Source organism: Esox lucius, chromosome 20, assembly GCF_011004845.1.
Source record: "Esox lucius isolate fEsoLuc1 chromosome 20, fEsoLuc1.pri, whole genome shotgun sequence".
In the NCBI taxonomy this organism is placed as follows: domain Eukaryota; kingdom Metazoa; phylum Chordata; class Actinopteri; order Esociformes; family Esocidae; genus Esox; species Esox lucius.
In genome coordinates this window covers 21,001,570-21,016,458 of record NC_047588.1, presented here as the reverse complement: position 1 = coordinate 21,016,458, position 14,889 = coordinate 21,001,570, and the positions used below count along the sequence as shown (strand labels likewise).

At 39.9% G+C, this 14,889-nt stretch overlaps 1 protein-coding gene across 4 annotated transcripts in view; it reads left to right on the top strand.

The window, feature by feature from the left end:
- cdk14 (cyclin-dependent kinase 14) overlaps positions 1-14,889 on the top strand; it is a 187,102-nt gene that overhangs the window by 124,053 nt on the left and 48,160 nt on the right. For all 4 annotated transcript variants that reach the window (XM_034288992.1, XM_010885138.3, XM_020041402.2 and 1 more), the window contains 2 exons: positions 2,026-2,165; positions 5,717-5,865. In XM_034288992.1, coding sequence (XP_034144883.1) covers positions 2,026-2,165; positions 5,717-5,835 — 259 coding nt within the window. In that variant the 3' untranslated portion in view covers positions 5,836-5,865. The remainder of the gene's footprint in view (positions 1-2,025; positions 2,166-5,716; positions 5,866-14,889) is intronic.

Sequence of the window (14,889 nt, the reverse complement as noted above, 5' to 3'; positions counted from 1 at the left end):
TTGTACTAGTTCATTTAAGGGTTCATTTTGGCTCTCAAAACGGCTTCTTGTTCAGTATTTTTTATTTTTTTACCCTTTATTGCTAATATTATTATGCACATTTTTCTAATCAACCCAAATTATATAACGGCCATAATAACATATGCTGGCCTTAGTAAAGCTGTGGATTTGTTAATTTATCTTTCACTGATTTTTTTTTTTTAACCTAGCAGGTTCCATGCATTAAAGAAATAAGTGCAAAATCTTGTTAACAATGCAATAACTCTTAATTGTGTTAAAACATTTTTAATAGTGAAAGAACAGTAGAACAGATCACAATAGAACACAAAAACAAAACATTGCAACACACATTAATTTATAATGTAAAATGGTTAAAGGAAAAAATTACAAAGTAATATTATTATTACCAGTTTAATGTGGCTTTTGTTCTAATCATTGGCCAAACAAGGTTCAACAGATTGGGGAACTATTGTGTTAGTTAGGGTTGTCCTGCTTGGAAGAACATAAGCTGCATTTAGAATCCCTTGTCCTCAACAATGATGTGGTTGGAAATCTCTGGCAACCATTTAAACCATTTCTTCAACTATCATCTTCTTTGATGAGGTAATGGCCTTTGGCATGTACTGGCTTTTGGGTGGCAGGTTTGGTAGGGGCATTTGCTTGCATCAGGTAACACTAACAGCGACTTTCAGCTGTGGCAACAGGACTGTTAAATGTTTCGTTTTAACGTGCCTGTGGAAATTGTTGGTGGCGCCAGAATGAATTCAAAGTATTGCTTTGCAAATACTGCATACTGCATTTTCCTAGTTTTTTGTTGCTGTAAAAAAGTCCAAATGAGAGATTTTTTTTGGAGTGTCACTCATGTTGGCATCCTAGCTACTGAGTCTTTTCGCGAGTGCCACGCAGTTCTTTATATAGGGTATATATAAAAAATATATTATTGAACGCATTCACATTACAAGATGGTAATACGAATTAACATTTTACAAAAGTTTTAGAGTTTTTTTTTAATATTATTAGTTTATATGTACATTTATAAAGATCCTATTGAATTCCAATTACAACATCAGTCAAGGGTTACGTCTAAATGGGTTCACGTTTCAGGCTATTCCTTGTTCAATGTTATTAATTAACAGTGGGCAACATTTTGTTCAACAAGTTTATTTTAATAATTGTGGTTTATGGCAAATGCCTTTTGTAAATGTCTTATTTTAACACAACTTTCCTCAAACGTATTTAAGAGCCAAATGAACGGCTCTTTTCCGTTCGCGAATCGGCTCCCATTGTTCACCAAAAAGAGACATTAGTTTGTGAACGACCCATCATTGGGGCGCAGGGGGTTTCGAGAAGGCGCAGGTGAATTTTAAAAAATCGCGCAGAAACAATACGTGTGCAGAGTTCTCCACAAATTAAACAATGTACAGTAAAGAATTTGCTCTTTAATATATTTCGTTCATCAAGACTCTGTGTGTGATTTAGGTGTTCCCGGAATTTTTTTTAGCAGTGTATTTGTGTGTAATCTAAATGCAGGGTCTCTTATGTTGTTTTTTCTTATGAAGCCTATAAATCAATCAAATTGTCCCACATGTGAAAAGTAGAGATAAGACCATGTGTTGAGATCATGTAGACGACATGCCAACTGTTTATCTTTCTGTTTTACACCATGGGCTATGTGGACAATGCCAACTGTCTGTCTTTCTGTTTTATACCATGGGCTATGTGGACAATGCCAACTGTCTGTCTTTCGGTTTTATACCATGGGCTATGTGTAATTGAGAACTGTTAGTCTGTCTTTCTGTTTTATACCATGGGCTATGTGTAATTGTGAACTGTTTGTTTGTCTTTCTGTTTTATACAATGGGCTATGTGTAATTGTGAACTGTTTGTTTGTCTTTCTGTTTTATACAATGGGCTATGTGTACAATGCAAATTGTGCAATGTGGACCATGTCAGGAGTCTTTCTATTATTTGGCTTGGTTTATGTGGACCATACTAACTGTGTATGTATGTTCTACTATCCTACAGGCTGGGCTATGTGGACCATGCTGAGGAATTAGCCTCTAGGTTTCTCCAGTGCTTCCCAAAAAAACGTCTATCTGCTCAGGCAGCTCTCCACCACGAGTACTTCAGCCACCTGCCTCCACGGCTCTGGGAGATCTCAGACAGTATGTATACCTATACCTTTACTAAGATACTTAGTCCATCCAATGTTGCCATTGGATTGGGTGGTGTGGATGGTAGAAAGGGTATGCTGTTGGAAATATATTTAAAGGTTTGGATTTGCCCATAACTAGTGCGTAGGCTGGATTGGTCCCTATAATTCCCTTGTTGTAAAAATTTGCAGACGAAGATGGAATCCACAGATAACCTGCACATAATTTCAACAAAATAAAATAAAAATAAAGTATTAAGTATATTTTGGGTTAAAACAATATACAATATACAGGAATATTCATAATTATTTTCCACATAATTTTGCCTACTCTAGAAGTGCTGCAAATCTACAGTATGTGTTGTATCTTATTGCTCAGTGATTGTTTGGCAGTGTTACGTGGCTCTCAGTGTGGAATGTGTTGTCACTCACTACAAACCAATACTGTTGTAAAAAATTGTGGAGCATCCTTCTATTGAATCTACATAAAAAACGGGCTATAACCTGCTTTTGGCCAGTAGAAAAATTATTAGCTCTTGGACAGAGCTAATAAGAAGAATTGTTTCCAAAAAGGAGTTGGGCAGTTTTGATTTCCAAAGCAATACATCACTTTGTACTGGCCAAGATCGTCCGCAGATGTGGACATGCTCCGCTGATATGCCAAACGAAGGCGCACAGTGAAAATGAAGCACTCATTGTCTCCAGTTGTGCATGTTTCTTAACACGAGCTGTGTTAATGTCCTGCTTGCATAACACACTCGGCTAACCAAAAAAAACGTCCTTAGGCCCTAAAGCCAGGTCTGTCTCTGAGAGCGCCACAGCTCCTCATGACATGTTTTTGTTGTTTCTTGGGATAGACAGAGAGAAATGCTGCTAGTAATGGGCCATCCACGTGCATCCTAGCAGCAAGAATGTTTTCATTTTTCTAAACACAACCTCGCCAGAACAGCTAATAGCAACAAGGCCCAGAAGGACCCAGCCCAGAGTGGACGTTTAAGTTGCAGTTGGCTTGGCCTTATTGCCATTTAGGGTGGTGCGCCTGCTTCCACTAGATGTGTCGTACCGAGTGACTGAACAAAAGGGAACAATATCTACCCTCCTTTCTCTGTCTCCATCTTCTATGTTGTTGTTGTGGTTCATGCAGAGAGCTCTTCTGTTATTTCTGTTAAAAACGTAAACTCCACACCTACCTCAGTTGTCTCCCTCAAGATATAGATTTAAATGTTTTTTCTATCTTACATGCTATTTGCCTGAAGCCGAAAAAGATGGAGCATGATGTGGTCTTTTACATCAGAGCCTACCTAAAATGGGAAATGTGTTAATTTGGCTTAAATGTTAGTTGTTTGGAGAGGTTTGTTACAATATCAGTAATGTTATGTTGATCTGGTCAACCGTGCTATATTATTTTTGAAGCTTCAGTAACATCAGCCAAGGCAAGGCATCTAGAAGTTTGAGGGAGAAAGTGATTACAAACAAAGTAATTATTAGTCAGTGTTTCTACTAAAATCTATAATTGTGCAAGCTCAAAACAAAACCTACTGTAAATCAGAAAAATATTCTACTGTAAATCAGAACATTACATTCTACCTATTCACCCCACTCATTATCAGTGACAAAGCCCAAAGCCTGTTTGGATAGCTCAAGCTGCATTTGTATCACCTAACAGAGACAACCCGCCCACGGGGTGGTCATTATTGTGTGGATCATTTCATGTTTAATTCCCCAGATTAGGATTGATTGAGCTCTATTAATCCTGTTATCAGCAGGCCACAGCAGGTTGTTCTGTTAGAAAAAGCAGGAGTTCTGTGGCGGTCACTAGGCTTTGCAAGATGGTGGATGTCTTTGTGTCATTACACACAGACATGCACACACAGAAATGCATGCTTATACTCTAAAATACACAAATAGACCAAACACACACACACACACACACACACTCACAGACAGACACACAGATGCATGCAGTCACACTAACACAGAGGTAGAAGTGCTGAAGGCATTTGATTAGGGAAGAATTGAGTCCAATTAAAAGAGTTATATAAACGAGGTCCTTACTGGGTCTACACTGTAGCAGCAAGGAGAGTCAAGGTAAGGAGGATGAACATTTGTTCACATGTTCACTAACCTAGAATGTGATGATTGTAGAGGAGAAATTAAAGAAGTTGATCAATAGAAGGCTAATTATTAACAATTCTGGATGTTAACCTGTTGTTGGGCATCATTTGCGTCTGACCCTGCCGTCTAACACTAACTAACCTAAACTTTACATGTCTGAAAGAGATATAGCACACACACACAAACACACTCACACAATCACAAGTTTCTTCAACCAACCAACCAGCAATTCTCTAAACGTGGTTGTTGGATAATGTTTTCCCTCAAACCATCCTCCTGTCCTATGCATGGGGGCAAAATACACATTGGTCCTTTTTTGCTAATCTTTACCATTACCTGACTGGAGGGCACTATATACTTTAGCTGAACCTTTTATTGATTATAATGATTGGAGCTCTAAGTCGCTGCCTTGCGGTATAACTGTATCACTTTGGTCAGGTGTTCATAGGTTTGTTGCGGCATACCAAAAATACCTGGGGGTCCAGCATGGCGTGGCGAAAAGGGATTGTGATTGTACGCTGGGGAATGTGTTCTCCTCAGATAATGTACTAGGAATAACTCCCTGGTTGAACGAGCAGTATGATAACAGGGCAGCTTGTCAAGATGTTCATGGAGGAAACATTTCTTAATCTTCAGCTGTCCTGCACCTTCTGTGGAAAAGATGCAAAGGGGTGAGGCCAAAATTGCAAATTAGATCTGATAAAATTTGGAGGGGTGAACATTTTAGATTTATAAAAATATTTTTTAAATATAATAATTACCAGATTGCATTTTGCAGATGCCTTCCTCGGTTTGCTAGATATTCTCCAGAGATATGTGAGGCTGCACGCTGCAGAAATGCTTTGATTAATGCATTGCAGTCTCCATGTGTCTATTAAATTGTAGAAAACATAATGTTTCTAGACATAACCATTCAACATTTAGGCAAGCATCCACTACCACGCCCTAGTATACCGCCAGTGTATTTAAATGTAGTAACTATTTCCCCTAGTGGTTGGCTGTCAAGTTGAACATAGAGGTTACACCCTCCTGGGGAAATGTCTGATATGCTGTAGGAAATCTGCTGTGATCAAGCTGCAAATTATTCAACTAAATCATCATTAAAAGAAAATGTCCCTGCTGGACAATAATTATTCTGATTTTTAAGAATCTTCTGACTCTGATATCCAATTTTCTCTTGTAAATGAAATATAAGCGCATGATGTGAAGGTGATGTTTTTGTGTCTCAGTTCAGAAATGGTGTGTCCTGCAAGTCTCCCCATAGTTTACATTTTAATCGGTTATGGGATTCTATCCGCATTCAGCATCTCTTGACTCAAAACTGCAAAACTCTAATTCAATAGGGTTTGCTTCAACGACTCTTCCTTACTCTTTCTCCCTCACACACTCTTATTTTTCTCCATCCTTCTCACCTAATCACTCATTCTTTTTATCTCTTTCTTTCTCCAGTGTCTACTATCTTCACGGTACCAAATGTCAAACTGCAGGTGGAGTCAGGAGACAGTATTCAGGTGTGTTCCAGGACCAGTTCCAGCCATGCTAAAGGGACATCAAGCAGCAAGCACTGACTGTGGTAGACTGCCCCACAGCTAGCACAGGTATATACATACACAAAGATTCTACATGCACACACCCACACACATGTTTTTATTTTATTTTGCTGTCCCTGTAGAAACCTTACCCTAACCCCTACCTCTAACTTCAACCATAATGGCAATCGAAACATTTACCCTAAACATAACCCCTAAGCCGCACATTACCTTTTTCTTCTTGTTTACTATTCTTTTTGGGATCCCAAATGGCGCAGTGGGAGAAGTCCCTGCCTCAATGTACAGCTACGTCATCGTGGCCAGGAATTCAAATCATGGTTGCGGCACACCAGAAATGCCTGGAGGCCTGGCATGTGGTGGTGCCAGTAGGCTCAGCACTATCTGTGGTTGGTGTCAGAGAAGGTTTGCCTTATGCCTGAAAGCTCCTTTGTGGTTATTGGCAGGTGAATGCATTCTCCTCCAAGTGTTTAGAGGCTGGTAAGTACGTCGTCATCTTGCGAGCAGTGTGATAAGAAGCAGAACAGCTTGGCGAGAATTACTTCACTGGACATTATTATCGTCTTCTGAGCACGACAGGACTAGGGCGATGAGACGCAAAAGTGCCAAAATTGGAAGTGTAATAGCTGGTCAAGTGATCTCGTCTAATGGCTGGTGAAGTAAAGCAGGGCATATATACACTATCTAATGGTTGGCGACTGGGGAAGGAGGGGGTTGTTTTGATCAGGTGGTGTTCGGAATCCCTATTCACCAGAAACATAAAGCGGCTGTATTTGCATGTAATGAGAGATTTGGGGGCCTGGCTTAGGGTATAATGGCTGTAATGATGGTGAAGGGGCCTGGGCCAGACCTATGGAACACACCAGCACCCCACTTACAGGATTAAACCTGCAATTACAGACAGACAGGTGCATGGACAATTGCATGGCTTTCAGAGATGCTGTGGGTTGAATGAACACTGATGAGAGAGGAAAACAGTTGGGTTACTCCCACTCTCTGCTCACTTGCACACATGCACAAACACCCAGCCGTATGGTTCATAATCCAAACACAATAGTTTCACTCAACAAATTGGACTATGTATCTCTTTAACTCATCCTCTCCTCCCTCTATTTCACACCATTAGTTCATCCCAAATTCTCAATTTTGTGTGTGTGTGTGTGTGTGTGAACGAGCTGAGAGTGGAAGTAACCCCACAGGGGGAGCCATGTCCTCTCAGCTGCAGTATTCATATTGAAATGAACCTCTTTGTCCCTGCCTGTCCCACTGCCTGACAGGCTGACAGAGCCCCAGTGATAGCAGCCTAATCCACACACGCATGCAGACACATGCATGAGTGTCTAGTATTCTAGTTTAATATTTCTGAAGAGGAGAACTGGTGGTGTTAGGAGGATAGAGAGAAAGCATAGTTTACAAGACCTGGGCAGATTTTTTTTTTAGGAGAAATGTTCTATTATTAATAAGAAGTTGCAGACAGACCGTCTGAGGCAGACGGGCAGGGTGTATTCTTCTGAGGGTTTATTCCCAGTGGCCAATCTTTGTTTTGTGTAGATGGCTGCTTTTAAACAGCCCACTCCCACTTTGCCGTAGAATTGAATGAAGGCCAGAGCAACCGACATATCTCAGACACACAGCTAAACTACACAGTCTGACAGTGGGACAGAGAACAGAGGGAGAGAACATGATGAGATGGATACAGGAAGGAGAAATTATATCAATAAAGGGAAAAGAGAATAGAATGAGAAAGGAAAGAAAGACTTGATTTGCAACTGGGTTGTATGAAAGGGGAAGGTAAAAGTATATGAGAGAGAAACACTGAGGGGGAGGCAAAATGAGAGATCAAGAGGGTAGAGAAATGGGTCTCTCAGGCTGCACATGAACAGTAATCGAGGTGTACTGCAGATACTGTACTGTATATGTTTATTCATGAGTGTGCATTATTCAGGAGAATGGCTGATGCAATATGGTACCTTGCCTGTGCAATTTCTCTCTCTGTACAAACATCACGATGACCATGAAGTTAGCTTTGAAGTTAAATTAGATTTTGGCCCACATTCATGATGACTTCTATTGTGTTTGTTCTTTTTGCAGTCAGCTTCACAAACATCAAATTTCAAGTTCAAGTTTAGTTGAACTTAACAAGTTTCAAGGTCCTTCCAAGCTTCGTGTGACATTTAAGTAATTTTCCTGCTCTTCTCTGGACTGACTTACAGGAGCAATTAGTGTTAACTGTCTTGCTCAAGAACTGAGTTATAGATTTTTTTCGTACGTCCTTGAGTATCGGTTCCACAAAGAGATGTGTAGCATTGACTCTCTTTGTGACATTTGAATGTGTCAGGTGTGCCTGCTTCGTGCAGGATGAGAGCAAAGGGGATATCAAGTGAAGCTTTCAGTATATTACTGTGCTTTGTCTTTGTCAGAATGGAAAATCTCCATTTGAAGTGCACTCAAACTTGGAGGAATACCTCAGTATGGTCCATTTCAGCACATTAATAAGCACTGATACCACCAATTCATTGTTTAACGAAAACATTTTGTTTCAACATTCATTAACTATTTAGTATGCATTTTCTTATTACCTATCTGGATATGACATCACCAAACTTATTTGAAAGCATAGCTATTCTGATCATACCATTTTTGTTCACAGTGGCCCCACAAGCCTTTTCAACGGGAAATTAAGTATATTTGACATTTTACTGTCAACATTTTAACTATTTGGGGAAGCCTCAACATAATCAGTCTATTTATATAAGGCCTGACTTAGGCATACTTGTTATAGTAGCCTAACACTACTGTCTGCAACTTCAGTCCAAACTTCACCTGCTGAACCTAGGCAGCAATAACAGTTCCAAAACAGAAGAAGTTCTGCCTGGCACCTGCTCCTGTTGCAAGGTGGCCACTGTATGTTCAGTGCCAGGTGTCTTGCATTTTTAATTTTGCTGTCACAATTAAATCAAAACGTGCACGTGGAAGCCTTTCTCACATTAGTAACTAGTATCCACAGCTGACACAGAACACATGCACCATGTACAATATTTTTTTTTGCATGCAGAATTGTGCTGGACACTTCATAACAGGTGGGGAACAGCTGGAGAGGTAGAATAACTAAGCAGCAGAGTAATTTCATTCCCAGACACTTCGTTCCAAATGTGATGTGCGCAATAATATGGGGAGAGGGTCAACAGCAAAAAAGTTGATGAAGAATCAAGAATTTAACGTCTGCGATTTTTAAACTTGGACACTGATGCAACGCGACTAGTGTAGCAGCAGTGATTTATTTCAAAAGAAGAGTTACTTAATGGCTGATGTTTGATGGCAATGCCAAGATCTTATGTAGCTTTTAGATACATTTCCATTGTGGTCCTTTGTAGTGGTACATAGGAAGATTGTTCCGCACTTTCCTAATTGGTTAATGGTCTTTGATCACTTGAAGATTGTACAGTACAACTGTGCATTATCATTTCCCTTCTGTCCTTTACGTTTCACACATCCATCTCCTGCAAACTCTGGCTAATACCACGTGTATCTGATTTAAAAGGAGATTGGTTTGTGGGTGTTTTTATGACGAGATGGCTGGTTCAATAGAATTTGCTAGTACTGAAGACTGCAATTGAATTGCACCACTCGTGTGACTCTTAGTCCTATTTAAAATGAAATTGTCCTTAAATCTCTTGTGAGTCCAGGGAGAGGGAGATTGTTTTATGTTCCAACGAAAGTATACATAATGGAAACTCCATATCGATATCAGTTTCCATTTTTATATTTAATATCAATATATTATAAGTGTAAAAACGGCTGTGGCTTTGGATCCATCTTTTCTCTGGTCTTTAGAAAATATGTATCTCTCTCACTAATGATCCAGAAATTACCTAGTGAACAAACATATTCCTAGTAGTACAACCCTGTTTCCCAAAATGTTGGGACACTGCATAAAATGCAAAAAAATACAGAATGTAATGATGTGCAAATAATTTCTCTATATTTAATTGAAAATCGTACAAAGACAACATAACAAATATTGAAACTGAGAAATAGTATAGTTTTTGGGAAAATTCATGCCCATTTGAATTTGATGCCGGAGACACGTTTCAAAAAAGGATTTCAGCTACTCAACAGTTCAAGGTCTTCTTTGTCCTATTTTAATTTCATAATGCGCCAAATGTTTTTAGTGGGTGGCACGTTCAGGACTGCAGACGGGCCAGTTTAGCACCCAGAATCTCTTTACTTACAGAGCCATGCTGTTATAATACTTGCAGAATGTGGTTTGGGATTGTCTTGCTGAAATAAACAACGCATTCCCTGGAAAATATGTTGTCTAGCAGATATCTGGATGGCAGCATATGTTGCTCCAAAACCTGTATATATTGTTCAGCATTAATGGTGCCTTCTCAGATGTGCAAGCCACTAATGCACCCCCATACCATCACAGATGCTGGCTTTTCAACTGCGTGCTGATAACAAGTTAGATGTTCCCTCTCCTCTTTAGCCCGGGGAATGCGGCATCCATGATTCACCAAAGGAATTTCTAATTTTGATTTGTCAGACCACAGGACAGTTTTCCACTTTGCCACAGTCCATCTTAAAAGAGCTTGGGCCCAGAGTAGGTGGTGGCGGTTCTGGATCTTGTTTATACTGTATATGGTTTCTTCTTTGCATGATAGAGTTTTGTGTTCCCAGCAATGGTTTTCTGAAGTGTTCCTGAGCCCATGCATTGATGTCCACTACAGAATCTTGTATGTTTTTATGCAGTGCCACCTGAGAGCCTGAAGATCGTCATCCAGTATTGATTTTCGGCCTTATCCCTTGCGTACAGAGATTTCTCCAGATTCTCTGAATCTTTTAATTATATTATGTACCATAGATGATGAGATCCCTAACCGTTGCAATTTTACATTTTACATACTTTTTTCTGAAATTGTTGCACTATTTGCCTGCACAGTCTTTCACAGAGTGGTGAATCCCTCCCTACCCTTACCTCTGAAACACTCATCCTCTCTGAGATGCTCGTTTTATACCAAATCAAGTTACTGACCTGTTACCAAAGAACCTTTATTGTGGGATGTTCCACCATTTTTTTTTTGCATTACACAACTTTTCCAGTCTGTTGTTGTCCCTGTCACAGCTTTTTTTAAATGTGTTGCTGGCATCAAATTCAAAGTGGGCATATCTTTTTCAAAAAACAATAACATTTCTTAGTTTCAACATTTGATAAGTTGTCTTTGTACTATTTTCTGGTTAAAATTGTTCCGGTTTAACTGATTTGCACATCTTTGCATTTTGTTTTTCTTTACATTTTACAAAGCGTTACAACTTTTTTGGAAACAGGGTTGTAGATGTCATGATTGCATTAAAACAAAAGATGCTTTTAGCTAGCATGCTAATGCAACTGTAAGCAAATAAATATATAATTCACACTTTCTTCCAACCCTTCCAACTAATTATTAGTTAAATAGTAAGCCAACCTCTTTGGTGATGTAGCCAGCCTTTCTCTTTTAAACTTTCAGTCATGTCATGAGTCATCCTTACATTGTTAGTAACTGGACGTAGTAACTGTGACTTTTCCAAATCTTACTGTGTTACAATATGAACTTTAAATGGATTTAATTTGTTTTTGCCAATGTTCAACACAAAAGTCCATAATGTCAAAGTGAAAAATAATTGTTCTAAATTAACTAAAATACAAAAAAGACTGCATAAGTATTAATCTTCTTTGTTCATATACACTCACCTAAAGGATTATTAGGAACACCTGTTCAATTTCTCATTAATGCAATTATCTAATCAACCAATCACCTGGCAGTTGCTTCAATGCATTTAGGGGTGTGGACCTGGTCAAGACAATCTCCTGAACTCCAAACTGAATGTCAGAATGGGAAAGAAAGATGATTTAAGCAATTTTGAGCGTGGCATGGTTGTTGGTGCCAGATGGGCTGGTCTGAGTATTTCACAATCTGCTCAGTTACTGGGATTTTCACGCACAACCATTTCTAGGGTTTACAAAGAATGGTGTGAAAAGGGAAAAACATCCAGTATGCGGCAGTCCTGTGGGCGAAAATGCCTTGTTGATGCTAGAGGTCAGAGGAGAATGGGCCGACTGATTCAAGCTGAGAGAAGAGCAACTTTGACTGAAATAACCACTCGTTACAACCGAAGGTATGCAGCAAAGCATTTGTGAAGCCACAACATGCACAACCTTGAGGCGGATGGGCTACAACAGCAGAAGACCCCACCGGGTACCACCCATCTCCACTACAAATAGGAAAAAGAGGCTACAATTTGCACAAGCTCACCAAAATTGGACAGTTGAAGACTGGAAGAATGTTGCCTGGTCTGATGAGTTTCAATTTCTGTTGAGACATTCAGATGGTAGAGTCAGAATTTGGCGTAAACAGAATGAAAACATGGATCCATCATGCCTTGTTACCACTGTGCAGGCTGGTGGTGGTGGTGTAATGGTGTGGGGGATGTTTCCTTGGCACACTTTAGGCCCCTTAGTGCCAATTGGGCATCGTTTAAATGCCACGGGCTACTTGAGCATTGTTTCTGACCATGTCCATCCCTTTATGACCACCATGTACCCATCCTCTGATGGCTACTTCCAGCAGGATAATGCACCATGACACAAAGCTCGAATCATTTCAAATTGGTTTCTTGAACATGACAATGAGTTCACTGTACTGAAATGGCCCCCAATCCAGCATTGTATTGGCTGTGTTCTTTGGGTTGTTTTCATGCTAAAAGATTAATCTTCACTGCAGACTGAGGTCATGTGCGCTCTGGATCAGGTTGTATTCAATGACCTCACAGAATTGTGCTCCATTCATCCATCCCTCAAACCTGATCGTGTGTTGAGGCACAGATCTGAGAAAGGGTACAAAAACAGCATTCAAGTTCCCCAAGAACACAGTAACCTCCATCATTTGTAAATGGAAGATATTTGGAACCATCAACACTTCCATAATTCTGGTCACCTGGCATAAACTGAGCAATGGGGTGAGACGGGCCTGGGTCAGGGCGGTGACCAAGAACCCAATAGCCACTCTGACAGAGTTCTTGTGTGGAGATGGGAGAACCTTCCAGTAGAACAACGATCTCTGCCGCACTCCACCAGTCAGGCCTTTATAATGTGGCCAGACAGAATCCACTCTTCATTAACAGGCACATGACAGCCCTCTTGTAGTTTGCCAAAAGGCACCTGAAGGACTCTAAGGCGATGAGGAACAAGATTCTTAGACCATGAGAAACAAGATTCCACATGAGGTGGATACCATGGAATTGTCAACCATGATAGAGAGATTTTCCCCCAGAGGAAGAGAAGATCTTGACATGGTTGAGAAGGGAAGAAGGAAGAAGGAGAAAAATCTGCATAGCAGTAATCGAAGAGTCCTTGTGAGGATATGACAGAGTACAGTGACTTGGTGGTTAGACAGAAGAAGATATGGCCTAGACCCACGCCATGGGGACACCCGCTCGTCTTTTTGTCAGCCCCCAGACTTTCTGTAGGATAGAGATCTGTTCTCTGACTGAGGCATTCTAGGTAATTGTTCTTCCTTTTTCCAAACAATAATTTGTTGGGTTGGATGTTTAGCAACAAAAACAATCCATGTCTCCACATGTTTATTGAAAGAAATCTGAAATTACCACTCGCCTCTTACATGGTTCCAATGGTTAGTTTGCTAGCAAATTTGAGTTATATTGGCATTTACGTGGGGGGGGGGCGGCAACTGCTAAGTGATGCCTAGCTGTGTACTTGCAGGAGGAAGAGAGGGGGATTGGAGAGGAGGGAAGGATAGAGAGATCTCCTGAGGCAATGCCTTTAGAAATAGCTTTTTTGTCAAATAACCCTGCTTTACTCTCCTTTCAGTTTTTGCTGGACCGTGTAAGCGGAGAAGAGCAAATGTCTCTTACTGAGTGAGTGAGTGCCTGACAACCCCTTGTTAAATAGCGTAGTGATTAGAGACGCTGGCTCCGGAACAACAGGTTCCGTGTTCACCTCCCGTAACAGTCAAAGCGCATTATGCCTGAGGTTCTGGAAAGACAAAAACTTTGCTGGCTATTAACCTACGTAGCTACGTAATAGGAAGCCTAAAATAAAACGTTTCTGGTAGATATTAAGTTTTGTGCAGGATAGACCAAAACTTCGCTGGCTTAACGATTCTCTCATCTTTTCACTTGACGAAAAAGTCAGTTATCGTCACCCATATTGATACAGTAATGATTGTATCAATGTCATTCACGAATGGCTACTAAACTGTTAAAACAGCCAGTGGCAGAAGCAATGAAAGTTCATAGATGCTATTTGTGATGGAGGTAAACCTAATAAGAAACATTACTCAATTTAACACAATGCTTAATGGCGTTTAGCAAAATATTACTTGCTAATAAGCTTTTAAAACGGCCAGTGGCAAAAGTAATTCAGTTCATAGATACTGTTTGTGGTGGAGGTAAACTTAATAAGAAAAGTTTTTCTTATTTTTTATGTATTTCTCTCTTTCTCCTTCTTGCTCTCTCCATCTTTCTCTTTTTTTAAACTAATATTTCTTGCAGTGCTTTATGTCATGAAATGCCTCATTCATTCCCTGGTGCATGAGTCACCAGTATGTGGAGGTATTTTTTAAGGCCCCATTTACTTATGTATAAATATTTTCTGCCTTCCTTCCTGTCTTTTCATGGTGGTCTGTGCTGAGCTGGGTAGAAAATTTGAACCTGAGAACACTCAGCCTTTCCAAGTGTTGAGGTGGAAATTAAGGTCATTGGAAGTTCTCTCAGTTTCACTCACTTTGGTGGTGCATGGAGTTTGAGTTTTTCTTGATTCTACTAAGCTTTCCATCACTAACACTAACAACATCTTCATTTTGTTAATTTTAACAGAATTGTAGTGTAAGTTGGAAGGTGAATTAAAGTACTGTTTTATTATAAAATATGCACAATGCTTGCACTGAACTTGAATTTTCTAGTCTTTCTAGGCCCAAGCAAGTCTATACTGATTGAAGCTGTTTGAGAGAATTCAAAGTGTGCAAACCTGTCATCAATGCAAAGGGTGATGACTTTGAAGAGTCTAAAACATGAAAT